Consider the following 19,633-nt stretch of genomic DNA (forward strand, 5'->3'; position numbering starts at 1 on the left):
ATAATGAATCTTATTAAGCCATGGGAAAGGATGAAGTACTGATACATGGTACAACATGGATGAACATTATGCTAAATGAAAGAAGCCAGACATGAAAGGACACACATTGTCTAACTCCCTTTATATAAAATGTCCAGAACAGGCAAATCCAGAGACAAAAAGCAGATTAGTAGTTGTCAGGGGCTGGAGGGGAGGGGTAAATTGAGAGTGAGTGCTTAATGGGTACAGGGTTTCCTTTTTGGATGATGAAAATGTTCTGGAATTAGATAATGGTGATAGTTGCACAACATTGTGAATATGCTAAATACCACTGAATAGTAGACTTTAAAATGGTTAAAGTGGTAAATTTTATGTTATATGAAATTTCCCAGTACAAATAAAATGGTGCTTGGCACTCCTAGGGCAGTAACAGCCATTTAAGTGAGATTTATGATGAGTTTTTCCTAACACGGAAAACACTTATGCTATGAGTGAGAAAAGCAGGGGACCCAATTTTCCTTACAATATGATCTCAGCCTCACAAAAACAAGCAAAGCCTGTGCACAGAAAAAAACTGAGGAAATATACCAAAATGTTAATGGTGATTATCTCTGGGTAGTGGGACTCTCTGGCTGGCTTTGTTTTCATCTTTTTACTTTCTAATACTTTTCAGTTTTTCTTTAAGAAAATATGTACAGTATCACTTTTATAATGGAAAAAACACCTTAAAAACAGTAAAGAAGACAATAAATGTCATTTAAAATAAAAGGAAACAGTGGATAGAGGCAAAGAGACACAGAGGAGCCAAATCAAGAGAGAACACGCTTCAGGGGAGCAATCATGCAATTTGGACTTGAAAATTGCCAGGGAACAGATGGCAGCATCTAAGCAGACATCTGCAATAGATAGCGAAATCATATGCAAAGACACAAGTGGCCTTTGAAGCAGGCCCTTGAGAGGCCCAGCAGAGAATGCTGCTTGCCTGGCCAAACAGAAGGGCAAAGCCCCTCTCCACCTTGTCACAATCTGGCCTCCTCAGAGCCCTGCTGGAGGCCCAGAGGCTGCGGTGGGGCTCAGTTCAGTTGGGCTTCCATGTGTGAGGGTGCAAAAGAGGTTGTGGAGGAAGGAAGAGGCTTCTGATAGTGACCTTGGCAAACACTGCAGCTGACATTTACATGGGGTTGCACAGTTTATAAACATTCTCACACACATAACCTAAATGTTAGTTATGATTGCATCATCTTTTATCATGACCCTATGAGGTAGGCAGTTATTATTCCCATCTTACTATGGAAGAACGAGGCACGGAGAAGTGATATGAACTATTTATTTAACTTTTATATAGTGTTCCCTATGTGCCAGACACTGTGCTGAGAGCTTTCACAGGCATCTGTTGCCTTTGTTCACACAGCTAGTGAGAGACAGAACTGGGACTCAAATTTGGCTTTTTAGACTGCACTACACCACACTTCTGCTTATGTCTAAGCAGAATTTACCTATATCTGCAGAATCTTAAGGCCACAGTGATTCTATCATCCATCTATCTATCTATCTATCTATCTATCTATCTATCTATCTATCATCTATCATCTATCTATCTATCATCTATCATCTATCTATCTATCTATCTATCTATCTATCATCTTATTATCTGTCTGCCTATCCATTCATCCATACATCTCTCCATCCATTCATCTATCTATCCATCCACCCATCCATCTTTACTTTTTCTGATTATAGGTGTAATACATGATTGTTTAAAACATGCAAATATGCTGAAATAAGTAACATAGGAAGTAAAAAATTTCCCTAATCTCACACCTAAAGATAATCATTCTTAACTGTTTAATATGTGCTCTTCCAGACTTTTTTCTATGGGCATCCTACCTGCATATTTTTCTTTTACTTTTTAATAGGATAATACTGCACCTGCACTTAATGTTAACTCCCATTTCACACAATAGTAAGCCTTGAAAAACTCTCCATGACTATAGAGGCCTATCTTGTTTGTTTCACTATTCCATTGTATAGAGGTAGCAATTTTCCTAAATAGTCACTTATTGATAGACATACAGGTTCGTCAATTGTTCTTGATTATAAACAATGTGGCAATAAATATCACTGTACTCTCATCTTTGTCTATCTGTATGTTTGTCTAAAACGAATTCATAGAAATGAAATTGCTGGGTCAAAGGATACACACAATTATATACAATTAAGATTGCCATAGATAATGGCAAATTGCCCTTCAGAAAAATAATACTTAATTGGCACTCCCACTAGCAGCGTGTAAGAGTGACTCATTTCCCCACAGGCTTGCCAACGCTGAATATTCTGTCTTCTAAAATTCTATCAACCAAGTAGGCAAAAATGGTGTCTCCTTATTGTTTTAATTTGTGCTTAAAAATAGTAAGGTGGCATCTTTTTATAGTATTGGCCTTTATATTTCTGCTTTTGTAAATTGCTTTTTCCCTTCTTGTGGCAACTGGTTTTAAATTAGTATACTGCAGGCTGGGCATGATGTCTCACACTTGTAATCTCAGCACTTTGGGAGACCGAGGTGGGAGGATTGCTTGAGCCCAGGAGTCCGAGACCTGACCAGCCTAGGCAACATAGTGAGATATCATCTCTAAAAAGAATTCAAAAATTTGCCAGCCATGGTGGCATGCACCTGTGGTTCCAGCTAATTGGAAGGCTGAAGTGGGAGGATTGCTTGAGCCCAGGAGGTCAAGGCTGCAGTGAACCATGTTCATGCCACTGCACTCCAGCCTGGGCAAGAGAGTGAGACCCCCTCTTAAAATAAAAAATCAAAAACTAAATTAGTATACTGCAGAGAGGAGAGGCCCTTGTAGACCATATGAGATTATGATACATTCTCTTTTAAGGTGCAACTAAGCCCTGGAGGTTTATGCTCACCGTGAAACCAGTTCTTAAATGTATTTGACGTCATTTCAGAGGGCTGAACAGAAAGGCAGTTAACCAACAATAATTGAGATTTGGGTTTCATATCACTTATTGTCTTCTGGGATTAACTCTTGATTTATTAGCCACATGAAAGATGATAAAGTAATATAATCACAGAAGCCAGGGACAGAAATAAGCATTTGCTCATTCATCAATGGATAGTTCAGAAATAACTCCCTGGCAGGTGGATAGTATGAGTTCCTGCACATGGGAGTGTGTGATGCAGGTGGAATGTATATGAGTGTGTGTGGGGGCAGGCATATGCATGTTATTGTTTGCTTTTGGAGAATGTCCACTAGAGGAACGGAGGGAGAGAATACTATATGGTCAGAGAATATCTGGAAGCTTTCATTTGGCGGCATCTCCCAGAAGCAGAGAAGTATTTACTTCCTGCTAGCCTCTGTAGTGCTCTGTTATGGCTGTCACTATTTTAGAGTGGTGGTCCCAACGTTACAACTCTAATTCAGGGGGTGGTTACAATTCCAATTCTGCCATAGAGCTCTTTATCTTCTGGCTTAGGCTGTACTGGCACTGGAATTAGGTTGATAATTAGATAATCCTCAGATATTTACCTAGTAGACTGGGGGTATAAGGTTTGTAGTGGTGATAGTATCATCACTCATCTGTAGCTTCTTGTGAGACAAAGGGCATATCCAATGTAAAGTTTCAAAGACACTGCCGAATTACTTACCAAAAGACCGTACCCAATGGACATGTCCTTCAGCAATGTTTGACAAGGTTTTGCATACATCATCTCACTTAATCTTCAAATAATCTTGTAAAGTCATCAGGGAGAGGCTATTATCTGGCATAGACTATAATGTGAATGGTGGCCCTTAAAGTTGAACGGGCATACAACGCTGTGGCCCCAAATCTCCATTTTACTGAAGCAAACATTGAGGTATCAGGAGGATGAGTTACTTGCTCAAAGTTCCACAGCCGATGAGTGTCAGGGCATGGATTTCAACCCAGGCTGTCTGACTCCAGAGCCAGTGGTAACTGGGGTCTATGGCCATCTTGAAACCACTGCAGCGCCCTTGGTGAGGAGACAGAAGGAGGTCATCAGGATACACTCAGGGCAGTCCCATGTCTTCCATTCCTGAGTACAAACAAGTCCCAGAGTTTCAGTATCGTCCAGCTGGTCATTCTTCAGGCCTTTGTCAGTGCCTTTCAGTGAGAAGCAGTCCCCAGAGACAGAATAAATCAGATCATTTGGCTCAGGAAAAGGCATTGGAGAAACAAATTGCTGTTGCACCATGAATATAATAAGGCAGTTAGGTGGGCGGAAATAGTTCTCTTTTGATTATATGAGTGAGGATTATGTGTAGCAAATTTGAATTCCAAGCTGCCTTTTCCCTGGCCTCTTCCCTACCCTTTCACTAGCCATACATTTCTAACTGCCTCTCCAAGCTGTCCAGCTGGTATGTGCTCTGGGAACACTAATCTAACTTTTCATATTAGTCCAGGCAAAATATAATTAGGAAGAAACTCTTCTGCCAAAACAAAAATCACATGCTAATGTCAAATAGAGATGATTTTTTACATCTACTATTTTTGTTTATTTGCACCAGTATTGACTCATAATTATATTGTATAATCCAGATTTGACTATATTGCCAAATACAATAAAACAATTTTTAACAGAAACTTCATTTGTTTTCTCTTTCCCCTCCCCCAAATTTGGACAGATACACTTTCACTAAAAGGAAAAAAGCTGGATTTTTTTGGAAGAGGTGACACATATGTAAGCCTGATAGATACCATTCCTGAACTCAGCCGATTCACAGCATGCATTGATCTGGTATTCATGGATGACAGCTCAAGGTATTGGATGGCCTTCTCCTATATTACTAACAACGCCCTCCTGGGCAGAGAAGACATAGACCTTGGACTTGCAGGAGACCATCAGCAGCTAATACTATACAAATTGGGAAAGACCTTTTCTATCCGTCACCACCTGGCTTCATTTCAATGGCATACAATATGCTTGATATGGGATGGTGTGAAGGGCAGATTAGAACTCTTCCTGAATAAAGAAAGGATACTGGAAGTAATGGATCAACCACACAACCTGACACCTCATGGGACTCTGTTCCTAGGGCACTTTCTCAAGAATGGGAGCAGTGAGGTTAAAAGCATGATGCGTAGCTTTCCTGGCAGCTTGTACTACTTTCAACTCTGGGACCACATCCTGGAAAACGAAGAGTTTATGAAGTGTTTAGATGGAAATGTAGTTAGTTGGGAAGAAGACGTTTGGCTTGTCAACAAGATCATCCCAACTGTTGACAGGACACTGCGCTGCTGTGAGTAACTTATCAACTTTTTTCCTTAGCAAGGGTAGTGTTGACACAGTACTCCTCTGCTTGCTGTGGCCCCAGGTTGCTAGTTTTGTCATCACTTTTTAATGAGGAGCTCATACTGTTTTCTTTTATCTTTATTTTGATATGATTTCAAACTTATAGAAAGATTGGAAGAATAGAAGAACACACACACACACACACACACCACTTATTTGTTTCTAAGTCATTTGAGAGTAAGTTGCAGGCATAATTCTTTGTTACCCCAAAATATCTCAGTGTGTATTTCCTAAGAATAAGGAATTCTCTTACTTAACCACGCTATAATGATCAAAATCAGAAAAGTTGATGTTGATACAATACTAATATCTAATTCACATTTCACATTCATATTTAGCCAATTATCCTAGTGATTTCCTTTATAACTATTTTTTGCTTGGCCCAGGATCCAACTCAGTATCACACATTACATTTATTTGTCATGTCTCTTTAGATTAATTTGGAATAGATTCTCAGCCTTTCCTTGTCGTTCATGACCTAGACATTTTTAGCATACAGTCCAGTTATTTTGTCTCTCAATTTATGTTTGTCTAATATTTCCTCATAATTAGATTCAGGCTATGAATTTTGGTAAGAATACCACAGAAATGATGTTATATTCTTCTCAGTGCATCACATCAGTAGACACACGGTGACAATTTGTCTCATTATTCATAATAACTTTGATTACTTGATTTTGGTGATGTCTGTCAGATTTCTCCACCATAAAGTTATTATTTTTTCCTTTGTAATTGTTGAGTAATTTCTGGGGAGATATTTGGAGGTTATGTAACTATCCCCTTCTTACCATACTTTCACCCAATAGGTTTTACATCTATTCATGATTCTTGCCTGATTCACAAATCACTATGATGTTTGCAAAATAATGATGTTTAAAATTCCATTTTTTTACATTTATTAGTTGGCATTCTATTGTAAGAAAGAGCTTTTTCTTCTTCCATATTTATGTGTTTATTTATTTAAGACACAGGGTCTCACTCTAGCCAAGGCTAGAGTGAAGTGGCATGATCATAGCTCACTGTAACCTCTAACTTCTGGGTGGGCTCAAGTGGTTTTCCTGCCTCATCCTCCCAAAGTGCTGGGATAACAGGTGTAAGCCACCACACCCAACCTTATTTATGTGTTTATTTATTTGAACATGAACTCATGGATTCTCATTTTATTCAATGGGTTACAATCTGTTACTATCATTTATTTTGATGTTCAAATTGGCCCAGGGTTGGTCAGTGAGAGTTTTTCAATCTGGCTCTTGTGTCCTTTTGACACGTTCCCCATCATTCTTTGAGCATTTTCTTACTCTCTGGCACAACAAGATGTTCCAGGCTCTTCTTGGACGTTTTCTGCTCAGCCCAAGGAGCAGTCATTTTACTAAGGCGTCCCTGTTCCTTTTAGTGGGGAATGATATTTATAAACCAATTCATTTTTTCTTCTGAGAGCAATTATGATATTGGAGAACTCTTTGGAATGGAGTTCTTGTAAGGAAACTGGCTTCTTGGAATTACACCTGTATTTGTCTCCTCTAGAATTTGGGGAAGGAAAGATGAGATTGTTTTTCTCTGCATAATCCCACTCTGCTCTCAAATCCAGTCCTCTCCACTATCAGCAGCAGCAGTCTTTAGCACAGGTAGTCAGTGATAATAGCATCAAGACAAGATTGTTTTGCATTTCCCGAAATACTCACTTATTCTTGAAGGAGTATTATTGACTGTTCTTATGGGTTTTTTCTTTCCAGGAGGAAGCTGTTAGGAAAGGAATAGGGGCTAGATCCATGCCTAAAAGGGCTCTCTCAGACTAAGGGGATATGTTTTCACCAACAGTCTGGATGCTGTTTGAGTTAACGGCAGAGGCACATTCCAGGGGATTTCTGTTTCTCTGAGATTAGACCAATGCAAAGGAACAGGAAAGCTATTCCTTTGTGCTACTACCCAAAGATATTTGGTTTTTCTCTTTCCTGGGGCCTTAAAAGCAAAACAGAATATTCCTAGCTGGCTCTGATTACAAAACTGAGCTAGAGACTAGCAGATTAAGCCTGAACAGCTCACCCAAAGCAGTTTAAAGTAACTTTATCTTTGATGTAAGGAACCGGAAGTATGGCCTTATATCCATGTGCTCAGCAGTGGTCTTTTAAAACCACATCTGGCCAGCGAGTGGCCATGAGTTTTCCTACCACTTTGTGGGTAGATAGCTAAATCTAACCGCTGTGTTAAAGTACTAGACAACCCTCTTTTATTTTGCTCTTTTGTACTCTTTTTTTTTTTTTTTTTTTTTTTGAGATGGAGTCTCGCTGCGACACCCCCAGGCTGGAGTGCAATGGTGCCATCTCATCTCACTGCAACTTCTGCTTCCCGGGTTCAAGCGATTCTCCTACCTCAGCCTCCCGAGTAGCTGGGACTACAGGCGCGTGCCACCACGTCTGGCTAATTTTTGTATTTTTAGTAGAGACGGGGTTTCACCATATTGGCCAGGCTGGTCTTGAACTCCTGACCTCAAGTGGTCTGCCTGCCTCCCCCTCCCAGAGTGTTGGGATTACAGGCGTGAGCCACTGCATCCGGCCTGTTTCATACACTTTTTAATGGATGACCATTCTCTGGGTCTGTTTGAATCATGGTGGGCATAATGCACAATCTAACGTAACAAACAAGGAAATTATCACCTCAAACAAACAAAAAAGGTAGTAAATGTTCTCTCTACTATTCAGATCTCTTCAAGTATTCTTTCCAAACCTTGGACCAAGAGTTCCTAATCTAGGGGCCAGAATGGCCTTGAAGGAGTTGACAAAGCCCCTGAAATTACAACACCCTAAAAATACAGGGCAGATTTTTTTTCAGAGGATGCAGTCTATAGTTTCCATCACATGCTAACATATTATGGTAATTGGTGCCTTTTACTAAGTTCTTATTGTGTGCCAGGCATTTTATAGAAAAGGAAATAGGGGCTCAGAGAGGTTGAGTAAATTGCCTAATGTCACCAGTGAAATAAGTACTATAGCTGGGGTTTGAACAGATTGGTCTGGTTGCAAAGCACATTTTCTTTTCACCTCCCACCGTACAGGACTATCTCAAGTGAGTCTGTGGCCCCCAAAATGTTATGTTATATTACTATGTCTTAGAAGCTTCCTTTGGAGGTAATGGCTGGTTTGATAATTCACCTGGGGAAATTAGGCTACTAGCTGCAGTCATTGCCTGCCTCACCACTGAAGGATCTGTAAAATACCATAGAATTTCACCTATTTCGATTTTGGCTGTATGATATCTGGGACAAACGGGGCAATATATGAATAAATATGAGTGATTACAACATGTTTAGCTTCAGCTTTTGCCTAATAAATTGATATTTATGGTCCATAGAAGGATTATGACCTTTAAAAAATAAATTTTAATGAGTACATTGCTAGGTTACAAATCTCAATAAATCTATTTACACATAAATTATATATATATATATTTATATATTCATGAGAACAAGGCTTTTGGGGAACATTGCCTGAAAAACATGAACCCTACTTGGGTTTAATAAACAAGTATTCACTATAGTTGGAAATGTCTTGGAATATTAAACAACATGGTGACAAATAATAACAGTGAAATTTCTAGTCATTAGAAATTTAGTTTTCAAGTCGTTTTTAAGCACCTTTTCTTTATTTTTAAAAATTACAAATGTAATGCATGTGTTTGTGAATAAAATATATTTAAACAATACAAAAGCGTATGAAATATCAAGTAAAACTTACCCTTCACTATCCTCTTCACAGAGGTGTCTATTAAAAATTTTTTTCCATGGGTTTGTAATAAGTGTGTGCATGTATGTGCATGAGTGTGTACAGTTTTTAAAAAGGGATGGCATTGGGAGATATACCTAGTGTTAGATGACGAGTTGATGGGTGCAGCAAGTTGTGTAACAGACCTGCAAGTTGTGCACATGTACCCTGGAACTTAAAGTATAATAAAATAACATAAAATAAAATAAAATAAAATAAAATAAAATAAAATAAAAAGGACAGAGTGGGAAATAAAATAATAATAATATATACGTACATGTCGTTCTGCAACTTGATATATTTTAACTTAATACTATCATGGACAGACACAGAGGTATATTTAGATCTGTTTTCAGGGCTACATATATTCCATGCAACATAATTTACATGTAACATAATTTATTTAACTAGCCCATCATTGATGGCCATTTAAGTTGCTTTCAATTTTTTGCAATTACAAATAATGATACAGTAAATTTCCTCATACATACATCTTGGTACATTTAGGTTTGCAATTTTGTAAGACACGTTCCTAAGGGTAGAATTTCTCAGTAAAAGCCTATAAGCTGTTACAATTTAAATAGATTTATCATTTTTACTAGTTATTTTATTAATGTAACTATTCATTAAAAATTAATTGAGCTCTAAAAGTAAAATTACTAGATATATACGGTAAAAGATTTAAAAATACATAAAAGTACAAATCTAAAGTCTCCTTTCACTTCAATCTTTTACTCTATGTGTCTCTCCCCAAAAGCAATGATTGTTAATAATTTCTTATATATCCTTGTGGAAAAAATGTAAAACTTGAATTTATATGCAAATATATATTTTTTTCTTTTTCACAGTTGGGTTCATCATTATATGCATCATTTTCTGCATCTTTTAAAAATTTAATATTTTTGGAGGCATTTTCATATCAGAAAATATAGAGCTATCTGATTCTTTTTTGGGGAGGCTGCTGAATAGTATGAAAGAAAAGGGGTATGCTATAATTTATTCAACAAGCTCTGTTTGAAGGACTTTTAAGTTGTTTCTAGTTTCTAGCTATGACAAAAGTCTACAGGGCTTTTAAAAGTAGTGGGTGGTGACAGAAATATCTTGAAGCAACCGTAAAGAAATTGCCACAAGCTAAATTTCCTCTCAAGATATGGCCAGCATAATTTCCTAATCTCAACTCAGACACATGATCAAACAAAGGAATTTTTTTTGACCTGTGAATGTATGAAGAAAAAGAATCTTCCAAAGACATGCAGATTAAATTCCTTTTAGATCTGCATTTAAGAAATCCCTTCTATTGAAAAGAATGAAATAACCTGAACTGAGTTCATCCTGGGAAATCTACACTGTATCAAAGCATAGCATCCCTATATCTGCGGGGTCATTGATTTGCTGAGGTTTGTTAATTGGTCTAATGCTCCAGCTTCTTTGAATTAGTTTATGAATTGACTATTCTTAAAATATGCAGAGATGGATTATATAGTCTATGTCCTTTATAAAGGCCTTTATTTGGCTCACTATTACTTCCTCTATCCAATTATCAGCTCTGATAGGAAAAGTTCCATGGTGATGGGCTCTACTAGCTAAAAGGCAATTTGGTCTTGCCCTCATACATCAATTCTCTGTACTACCCTCCTTCCTCATCACGAAAGGTAAGCATGAGCTGTTTGTAGTTCACTCAAAGCCTTCTTATTTGTATTCTCCTTCACAGGATGACATTCTCCTGTAGACTCAGAGATAAAAGCTCTAGCTTGTCTGTCTATTGCAGCATTCGTTTTTCATGCTTTTGCCTGGAAACTGAATGCAGACACCACTTTGAAAAAAAAAAGTTTCCTTTTCAACTTAAAGATACTCATTTCATATTTTTTCTACCCCACAGGCAGATCTGTCTGTGGCAGTTTCTGGTCACCATTATCTCTCACAAATCTAATCAACATGCTGAATTATATTTATAGAAGTCCTGACTGAAAGAAAAACCAGATGTGCTATGTGGGCTAGAACGACACATAGATTTAATATGAGGTGATATACCCAAATCACAACCAGAATTTGGTACCTTAGAAAATGTTCTACTTAACATTCTGTTGGCAGGTACATCTGCAAGAAAATGACTCATAAATATTCAGCTACTCTATACCTCTGTTCTCCAGCTCCCAATGATTACAATAATACAATTTTGTGTAGAGTGAAAGAGCAAATGGCAATTAAGCCCACAGACCCCTGTGAATTAGCATGGATTATCTCCACTTTAAAATACAGAGACAGCAAGGCTTATGCAAATTATTTGTGCAGGTGATCACTTGTTCACAAACAGGAACAAAGTGAATATGGCAAATCATGTTTACGAGCCCTCCAAGGATGGAGGTCTGACCTCATGGCTTCTGTCCAATGTGAATAGATGGATATTCAGTGATTGCTGAAGCACAGTATCGGCTTTTGCATTTGATTTTTTTTTTTTTTTTTTGAGATAAGGTCTCACTCTGTCGCCCAGGATGTAGTACAGTGGTGCAATCAGAGCTCACTGCAGCCTTGACCTCCTGGGCTCAAACCATCCCCCTGCTTCAGCCACTCCCCCCAAGTAGCTAGGACTACAGGTGTGTACCACCATACCTGGCTAATTTTATTTTTTATTATTTTATTTTATTTTATTTTTTGGTAGAGACGGGGTTTTGCTGTGTTGCCTAGGCTGGGCATTTACTTTTTATTAACTGAATTTTTAATTGAGAGATAATTGTAGATTCACATGCAGTTGTAAATTCTTGTACACTTTGTCTAGTTTCCTCTAATGGTGACATTTTGCAAAGCTATAGTATAACAAACAGAACATTGACATTGATACAACCGACCAATCTTATTCAGATTTCTCTAGTTTTTATTATATTCATTTATGTCTGTGTATTAAGTTCTATACAATTTTATCACCTGGGTAAACTTGTGTATCTACCAGCATACTGATGCTGAACAGTTCTAACACTAGTAGGATCCCTCATGCTGACCTTTTATAACCACACCTACTTCCTTCCCACCCTTTCCCCCTACCCTGCTTCATACCTAACCCTTGACAACACTAATCTGTTCCCCATTTCTAAAATTGTGTCATTTCAACAATATTATATAAATGGAATCACACATTATGTAAACTTTTAGGATTACCTTTTTTTTTTAACTCAGCATAATTCTCTGAAGAGCCATCCGGGTTGTTGGGTGTGTCAATAGTTTACTCATTTCCATTGCTGAGTAATATTCCATGGTATGGCTATGTTACAGTTTATTCAATTATTCACCTGTTGAAAGACATTTGGGCTGATTCAAACTTTTTGCTGTTATAAAAAAAAATCCCTGCTATGGACATCTGTGTACAGGTGTTTTTTTTGTGAACATAAGTTTTTATTTCTCTGGGAAAAATGCCATGGCTTGGCTGTATGGTAGTTGCATATTTAGTTTTTTTCTTAATTTAAAAAATAATTAAATTTCTGTGGGCACACATTAGGTGTACATATTTGTGTGGTATATGAGATGTTTTGATACAGGCATGGAATGTGAAATAATCATATCATGGTACCCATCCCCTCAAGTATTTATCCTTTGTGTTATAAACAATCCAGTTATACTCATTTAGTTATTTTTAAATGAACAATTAAGTTATTATTGACTATAGTCACCCTGTTGTGCAATCTAATAGTAGGTCTGATTCTTTCTAACGTTTTTTTGTTCACATTAATCCCCTCCTCCCCCTCCCCCATGTCCCTCTCTACCCTTCCCAGCCTCTGGTAACCATCTTTCTACTGTCTATATCCATGAGTTCAATTGTTTTCATTTTCGTAGCCCACAAACAAATGAGAACATGCGATGTTTGTTTTTCTGTGCTTGGCTTATTTCACTTAACATAATGACTCCCCGTTCCATCCACGTTGTTGCAAATGACTGGATCTTATTTTTTTTGTGGCTGAATAGTACTCCGTTGTGTATATGTACCACATATTCTTTATCTGTTCATCTGTTGATGGACACTTAGGTTGCTTCCAAATCTTAGCTATTGTGAACAGTGCTGCAATAAATATGTGAGTGCAGATATCTCTTTGAAATACTTATTCCCTCTCTTTTGGGTATATACCCAGCAATGGGATTGCTGGATCATATGGTAGCTCTATTTTTAGTTTTTTTGAGGAAACTCCAAACTGTTTGCACATTTAGCTTTATAAGAAACTGTCAGACTGTTTACAGACTGTCAGACTGTTTTACAAAACTGTTTTGCAGTTTTACAAAGTAGCTCTATCACTTTATATTCCACCAGCAATGTATAAGGGATCTAGTTTCTCAGCATCCTTGCCAGCATTTGGTGTTGCCACTATTTTTCATTTTAGTCATTCCTGCAAATTTGTAGTGATATTTTATTGTGCTTTCAATTTGCGTTACCCTGATGATTCATGATGTTGAACATCTTTTCCTGTGCTTATGTGCCATCTTCATGTCTTCATCAGTGAAATGTCTGTTCATGTGTTTTGCCCTTTTACAAAAACTGGATTGTTTGTTCATTTTATTGTTGAGTTTTGAAAGTTAAAAAATTATTCTTTTTTTTTTTTTTTTTTTTTTTTTTTGAGACGGAGTCCGGCTCTGTCGCCCAGGCTGGAGTGCAGTGGCGTGATCTTGGCTCACTGCAAGCTCTGCCTCCCGGGTTCACACCATTCTCCTGCCTCAGCCTCCCAAATAGCTGGGACTACAAGCGCCCGCCAACATACCCGGCTAATTTTTTGTATTTTTTTTTTTTTTTAGTAGAGACGGGGTTTCACAGTGTTAGCCAGTATGGTCTCGATCTCCTGACCTTGTGATCCACCCACCTCAGCCTCCCAAAGTGCTGGGATTACAGGCATGAGCCACCGCACCCAGCCCTAATATATTCTAATTTTTTGTTGGGTATATCTTTTGCAAATATTTCCTTCTAGTCTGTAGATTTTTTAAAATTCTTTTTGTATGGATTACAGGCATGAGCCACCGCACCCAGCCCTAATATATTCTAATTTTTTGTTGGGTATATCTTTTGCAAATATTTCCTTCTAGTCTGTAGATTTTTTAAAATTCTTTTTGTATTTATGTATTTATGTATTTATTTATTTATTTGAGACAGAGTCTTGCTCCGTTGCCCAGGCTGGAGTGCACTGGCACGATCTCAGCTCACTGCAACCTCCACCTCCTGGATTCAAGTGATTCATGTGCCTCAGCCTCCTGAGTAGCTGGGACTACAGGCACGTGCCACCACACCCGGCTAATTTTTGTATTTTTAGTAGAGATGAGGTCTCACCATGCTGGCCAGGCTGGTCTCGAACTCTTGACCTCTTGACCTCAAATAATCCACCTGCCTTGGCCTCTCAAAGTGCTAGGATTACAGCATGAGCCACCACACTCGGCCTAAAAATTCTTTTTATATGGGCTTTCACAGAACAAAACCTTTTAATTTTGTTAAAGTCTAGTTTATTAATTAATTTTTTTAATGAGTCATGCTTTTGGTGTTCAAGTTTAAGAACTCTTTGCTTAGCCCTAGATCCCAAAGATTTTCTCCTGTATTTTTTCTAAATATTCCATAGCTTTGTACTTTACATTTAAGTCTGTGGTCCATTTTGAGTCAATTTTTGCATAAGATGTGTGAGGTGTAGGTTGAGGTTCATTTTCTTTCTTTCTTCTTTCTTTCTTTCTTTCTTTCTTTCTTTCTTTCTTTCTTTCTTTCTTTCTTTCTTCTTTTTGTCTATTGATGTCCAATTGCTTCAGTATTATTTGTTGAAAAGGTTATCCTTGATTTATTGAGTTGATTTTGTACCTTTGTCAAAAATCAGTTGAGCATATTTTTATGTGTCTATTTCTGAGTTTTCCATCTGTTCCGTTCATCTACATATCTATCCCTCTGCCAATACCACACTATTTTGATTGCTGTAACTTTACACAAAGCCTTAATATTGGGTAGAGTGATTCCTCTCACCTTATTCTTCTTTTCAAAAATTGGTTTAGTTATTCTAGGACTTGTGCATTTCCATAAAAATTTTAGACTAAGCTTGTCTGTTTGCATATAACCTTTATGGAATATTGATAGGAATTGGATTATATCTGTATATCAATTTGAAGAGAGCTGACGTCTTTACTATGTTGATTCTTCCAATCCGTGAACACAGCGTGCTTCTCCATTTTTAAGGTTTTCTTTGATTTGTTTCATTAGCATTTTGAGATACACATGCTTTGTTAAGTGTATACCTAAGTATTTCATTTTCATTGGAGCAATTGTAAATAGCATTGTGCTTTTGATTTCAGTTTCTGCGTGTTCATTTTTAGGACGTAGAAATGTGATTGCTTTTTGTGTGTTGATTTTGTATTCTGAACTCATTTATAAGTTCTAAGTTCTGGTAGATTTTTTTCTTGAAGATTCTTTGAAGTTTTCTATCTGGACTACTGCATAATCTGCAATGCCTTAAAAAATTTTTTTTGCCTTGTTGTAGTGCCTCTAACTTCCAGTACCACGTTGAATCATACTGGTGAGAGTGGACATCCTTGCCTTGTTCCTGATCTTAGCTGGAAAACATTCAATCTTTCACCATTACAGTTGATGTTAGCATGATGCCCCTTACCATGTTGCTAAAAATCCCCTCTATTCTTAAGTTGCCCAGAGATTGTATCGTGAAGGGATATGAGTTTTTGTCAAATGCCTTTTTTGGATCAGTTGATATGATCTTTCTTCTTTATCTTGTTGATATTGTGGGTTATATTGATAGATTTTCAAAGGTTTAGCCAGCTTTGCATATTTGGAATAGATCCCACTTAGTCATGGTATATAATTATTTTTATATATTGTTTCATTTAGTTTGCTCATATATTGTTGAGGATTTTTGTATTTAATTTCAGGAGAGATATTGGTCTGTAGTTTCTCTTTTTTTTACTGTCTCTGTCTGATTTCAGTATCAGGATGACACTGGCCTTATAAAATGTGTAGGAAAGTGTTTGTTCCTCTTTTCTGGAAGAGATTCTATAAAATTGGTGTTAATTCTTCCTTGGCAGCAAACTCCAGTGAAATCATGTGGGCCTGGAGATTCTTTTGTGAAGGCTTTTAAATTAGTAGTTCAATTTCTTTAATAGCTATAGGGCTATTCAGATTGTCTATTTCCTCTTGATGGAGCTTTGGTAAATTATGGGTTTTGAGAAGATGTCTATTTCTTCTAACTTGTCGAATTTGTGAACATAAAGTTATTCATAATATTCTCTTATTATCTTTTTAATTGCTGCAGAATAGGTAGTGATATTCTCTGTTTCATTTATGATATTGGTGACTGACTTGTGCTTTTCTCTTTTTACTTTCATCAGTCTTGCTATAGGTTTATCAATTTTATTGACTTTAAAAAATCATATTTGCTTCATTGATTTTTCTCTATTGTTTTCTTATTTTTAATTTCATTGAGTTCTTTTATGATCTTGATTATTTTTTTCTTCTGCCTGCTTTGGCTTTATCTTGGGTTTTTTTTTTTTTTAGGCTCTTGAGGTGGGACCTGAGATTATTGTTTTGAGATCTTTCCTCCTTTTAAATGTATGCATTTAGTGCTATAATCTTCCCTCTCAGCACTGTTTTAGTTGCATCTCCCAAATTTTTAAAATTAAATTTAATTTGATTAAAATAGTTTTATCTAATTCAATGTTTTAAATTTTTTTTGTTAAAATGTCTTCTTTGAGTCATGGGTTATGCAGAAGTGTGTTGTTTAGAACTTTTCTATGGTCTTTCTGTAATTGATCTCTAGTTTGATTTCATAATAATCAGAGAAAACGGTCTTATAAATTCAGTTCCTTTAAATGAGGTTTGTTTTATGGCCCAGTATATGGTCTATGTTGGTGAATATTCCATGAGTGCTTAAAAAATATATGTATTCTGCTATTGTTGAGTGGAGTGCTCTATATCAACTAAAGTCTGTTGATTGTGCTGTTCAGAACTTCTACATATCTGCTGATTTTCTGTTTAGTAGCTTTATCACTTGTTGAGACAGGGATGTTAAAATTCCCAACTATAATTATGGATTTACTATTTTTCCTTTCAGCTCCATCAGTTTTGCTTCATGTATTTTGAGGCTCTGTTGTTCGATATGTATGCATTTAGGATCACCATGTCTTCCTGGTGAAGCAATGCATTTATTATTATGTAGTGTCCTTTCTTGAGTCCAGTAATTTTCCTTGCTCTGTACTCTAGTGAATATTATTATAGCCATTTTTACTTTTCTTAAACTTACTGCTTGCATGGTATAATTTTTCCATTCTTCTACTTTCAGCCTACCTATATAATGATATTCAAAGTACATTCTTTTGTAAACAGCAACCTATGGGTTACTTGAGCATACTTTAATATTCCATCTTGATTTATTTATGGGGTTTTGAGTTTCTCTTTGCATGGTTTTCCTAGTGGTTGGACCTGGTATTACAATATGAAAATGTGACTTACCATAGCCTACTGTTGTCAACATTTTATCAGTTTGAGTGAAGTATGGAAACCTCACTTCCATTTTGGTCCTTTGACCTTCCTCACTTTTTAGATTTTTTTTTGAAGGGATCTCATTCTGTCATCCAGACTGGAGAGCAGTGGAGTGCAGTGGTATGATCATAGCTCACAGCAACCTCAAACTCTTGGGCTCAAGCAATCCTCCTGTCTCAGTTTCTGAAGTAGCTGGGACTATAGGTGTGCACCACCACACCCAGTTATTTTTTAAAAAAATTTTGATAGAGGTAGGGTCTCACTTTGCTGCCCAGGCTGGTCTTGAACTCCTGGCTTCAAGCAATCTTCCTGCTTTGACCTCCCAAATTTCTGGGATTACAGACATGAGCTGCCATACCCAGCCACTTTTAAATTTTGTTGTTTTAAATATCAGATGATGTTACAATTTTTGTCTCAATCATCAAATATGATTTATAAAGCTCATGAGGAAAAGGATCATCTATTTTATGTACTCATATTTTTGTTCTTTCCTTTGCTCGTTTTTTCTTTCTGATTCTCCGAGATTCTTTAAAAAAAAATTCTTTCTGTTTGAAGTAATTCCTTTAGCTAAACTTTTAAAGATAGGTCTGCTAGTGACAAGGTATCTTAATTTTCCTTCATCAGAGAATGTTTTCATTTCCACTTTATTCCTGTAAGATAGCTTTGCTGGATATAGAATTCATGGTTAACAATTATTTTCTGTCAGCTTTTGAAAAATATTATGACAGCTTCTTCTGGCCTCCTTAGTTCTGGATGAGAAATCTGTCATTTAAGTTGTTGCTGTTCTATAAGCAATGTTTGTTTCTTTCTGTCTGTTTTCAAAATTTTTTGTCTTTTAGTTTTCAAAAGTTCAATTATGATGTGCCCTGCCACAGATTTCTTTGGCTTTTATCCTTCTTGGAATTTGTTTAGCTTTTTGAATCTCTAGGTTTGTGTCTTTTGTCAAATTTGGGAAGCTTTTAGCCTTTATTTATTTTTTTTTAAATATACATTCAGCCCCATTGACTTTCTCCTCTCTTTTAAGGCTATGGTAATATGAATGTTGGATATTTTGTTATTGTCCCACAGGTCCTAGTGGCTATCTTCATTTTTCTTTTCAATGCATTTTCTCTATTGTTTAGATTGGGTGAATTCTATTATTTTATCATTATGTTTACCTGTTCTATCTTCTGTCATCTCTACTCTACTATTAAATCCATCCAGCTTGTCTTAAAAATTTGGTTTTGTATTCTTTCATTCTATAATTTCCATTTGGTTCCTTTTTTTTTTTTTGGTACAGAGTCTCGTTCTGTCACCCAGGCTGGAGTGCAGTGGCGCGATCTCGGCTCACTGCAACCTCCGTCTCCTAGGTTCAAGGGATTCTCGTGCCTCAGCCTCCGGAGTATCTGGCACTCAACACCACATCTGGCTAATTTTTGTATTTTTAGTAGAAATGGGGTTTCTTCATGTTGGCCAGGCTGGTCTCAAACTCCTGGACTCAGATGATCCGTCCGCCTTTCCTCCCAAAGTGCTGGGATTACAGGCATGAGCCACCATGCCTGGCCCCATTTTTTTTTCAAATAATTTCAAAAATTTTAAGTTCACGATTTGCAGGTTTGTTACCCAGGTAAATGTGTGCCATGGTGGTTTGCTGCACCTATGAACCCATCACCTTGATTCTTTCTTAACAATTTTTATTTCTTTTCTAAGATTCTATTTTCTTCTGTTCAAGAGAATTTGTAATTGCTTGCAGAATTATTTATATGATGATTGTTTTAATATCATTGTCAGATAATTCCAGTGTCTGATTCATCTCGGTTTTAGCATCAGTTGATTATCCTTTCTTACTCAAGTTGTGATTTTGTTGCTTCTAAATATGACAGGTAATTAAAAAAAATTGTATCCTGGACATTTTGTCAATTAGGAGATTCTGGCTCTTATTTAAATCTTTTATTTTAGCAGTCAGTCATTCTGCTTAGGCTTAGCACACAGGTCTTGGTCCATTTTTGTGGGCTGTGCTTCCAAATACAACTTAAGTTTTAGAGTCTTTGTGATGTTATTTCATCTTGCTTGGTTTATCTAGTACCCCTAAGGCTTCCACCTGTC

The 19,633-nt window shown here is 36.8% G+C and overlaps 1 protein-coding gene across 2 annotated transcripts in view; it reads left to right on the plus strand.

The window, feature by feature from the left end:
* Positions 1–19,633, plus strand: part of ADGRG4 (adhesion G protein-coupled receptor G4) — a 113,095-nt gene that overhangs the window by 16,362 nt on the left and 77,100 nt on the right. Inside the window, exon 5 of one of the 2 annotated variants that reach the window (XM_003272569.4) lies at positions 4,632–5,246. The exons of the other annotated variant lie outside the window; for it this stretch is intronic. Coding sequence (XP_003272617.2) covers positions 4,632–5,246 — 615 coding nt within the window. The remainder of the gene's footprint in view (positions 1–4,631; positions 5,247–19,633) is intronic. 2 annotated transcript variants of the gene reach the window in all.

This window comes from Nomascus leucogenys, chromosome X (assembly GCF_006542625.1).
Source record: "Nomascus leucogenys isolate Asia chromosome X, Asia_NLE_v1, whole genome shotgun sequence".
NCBI classification, from domain to species: Eukaryota; Metazoa; Chordata; class Mammalia; order Primates; family Hylobatidae; genus Nomascus; species Nomascus leucogenys.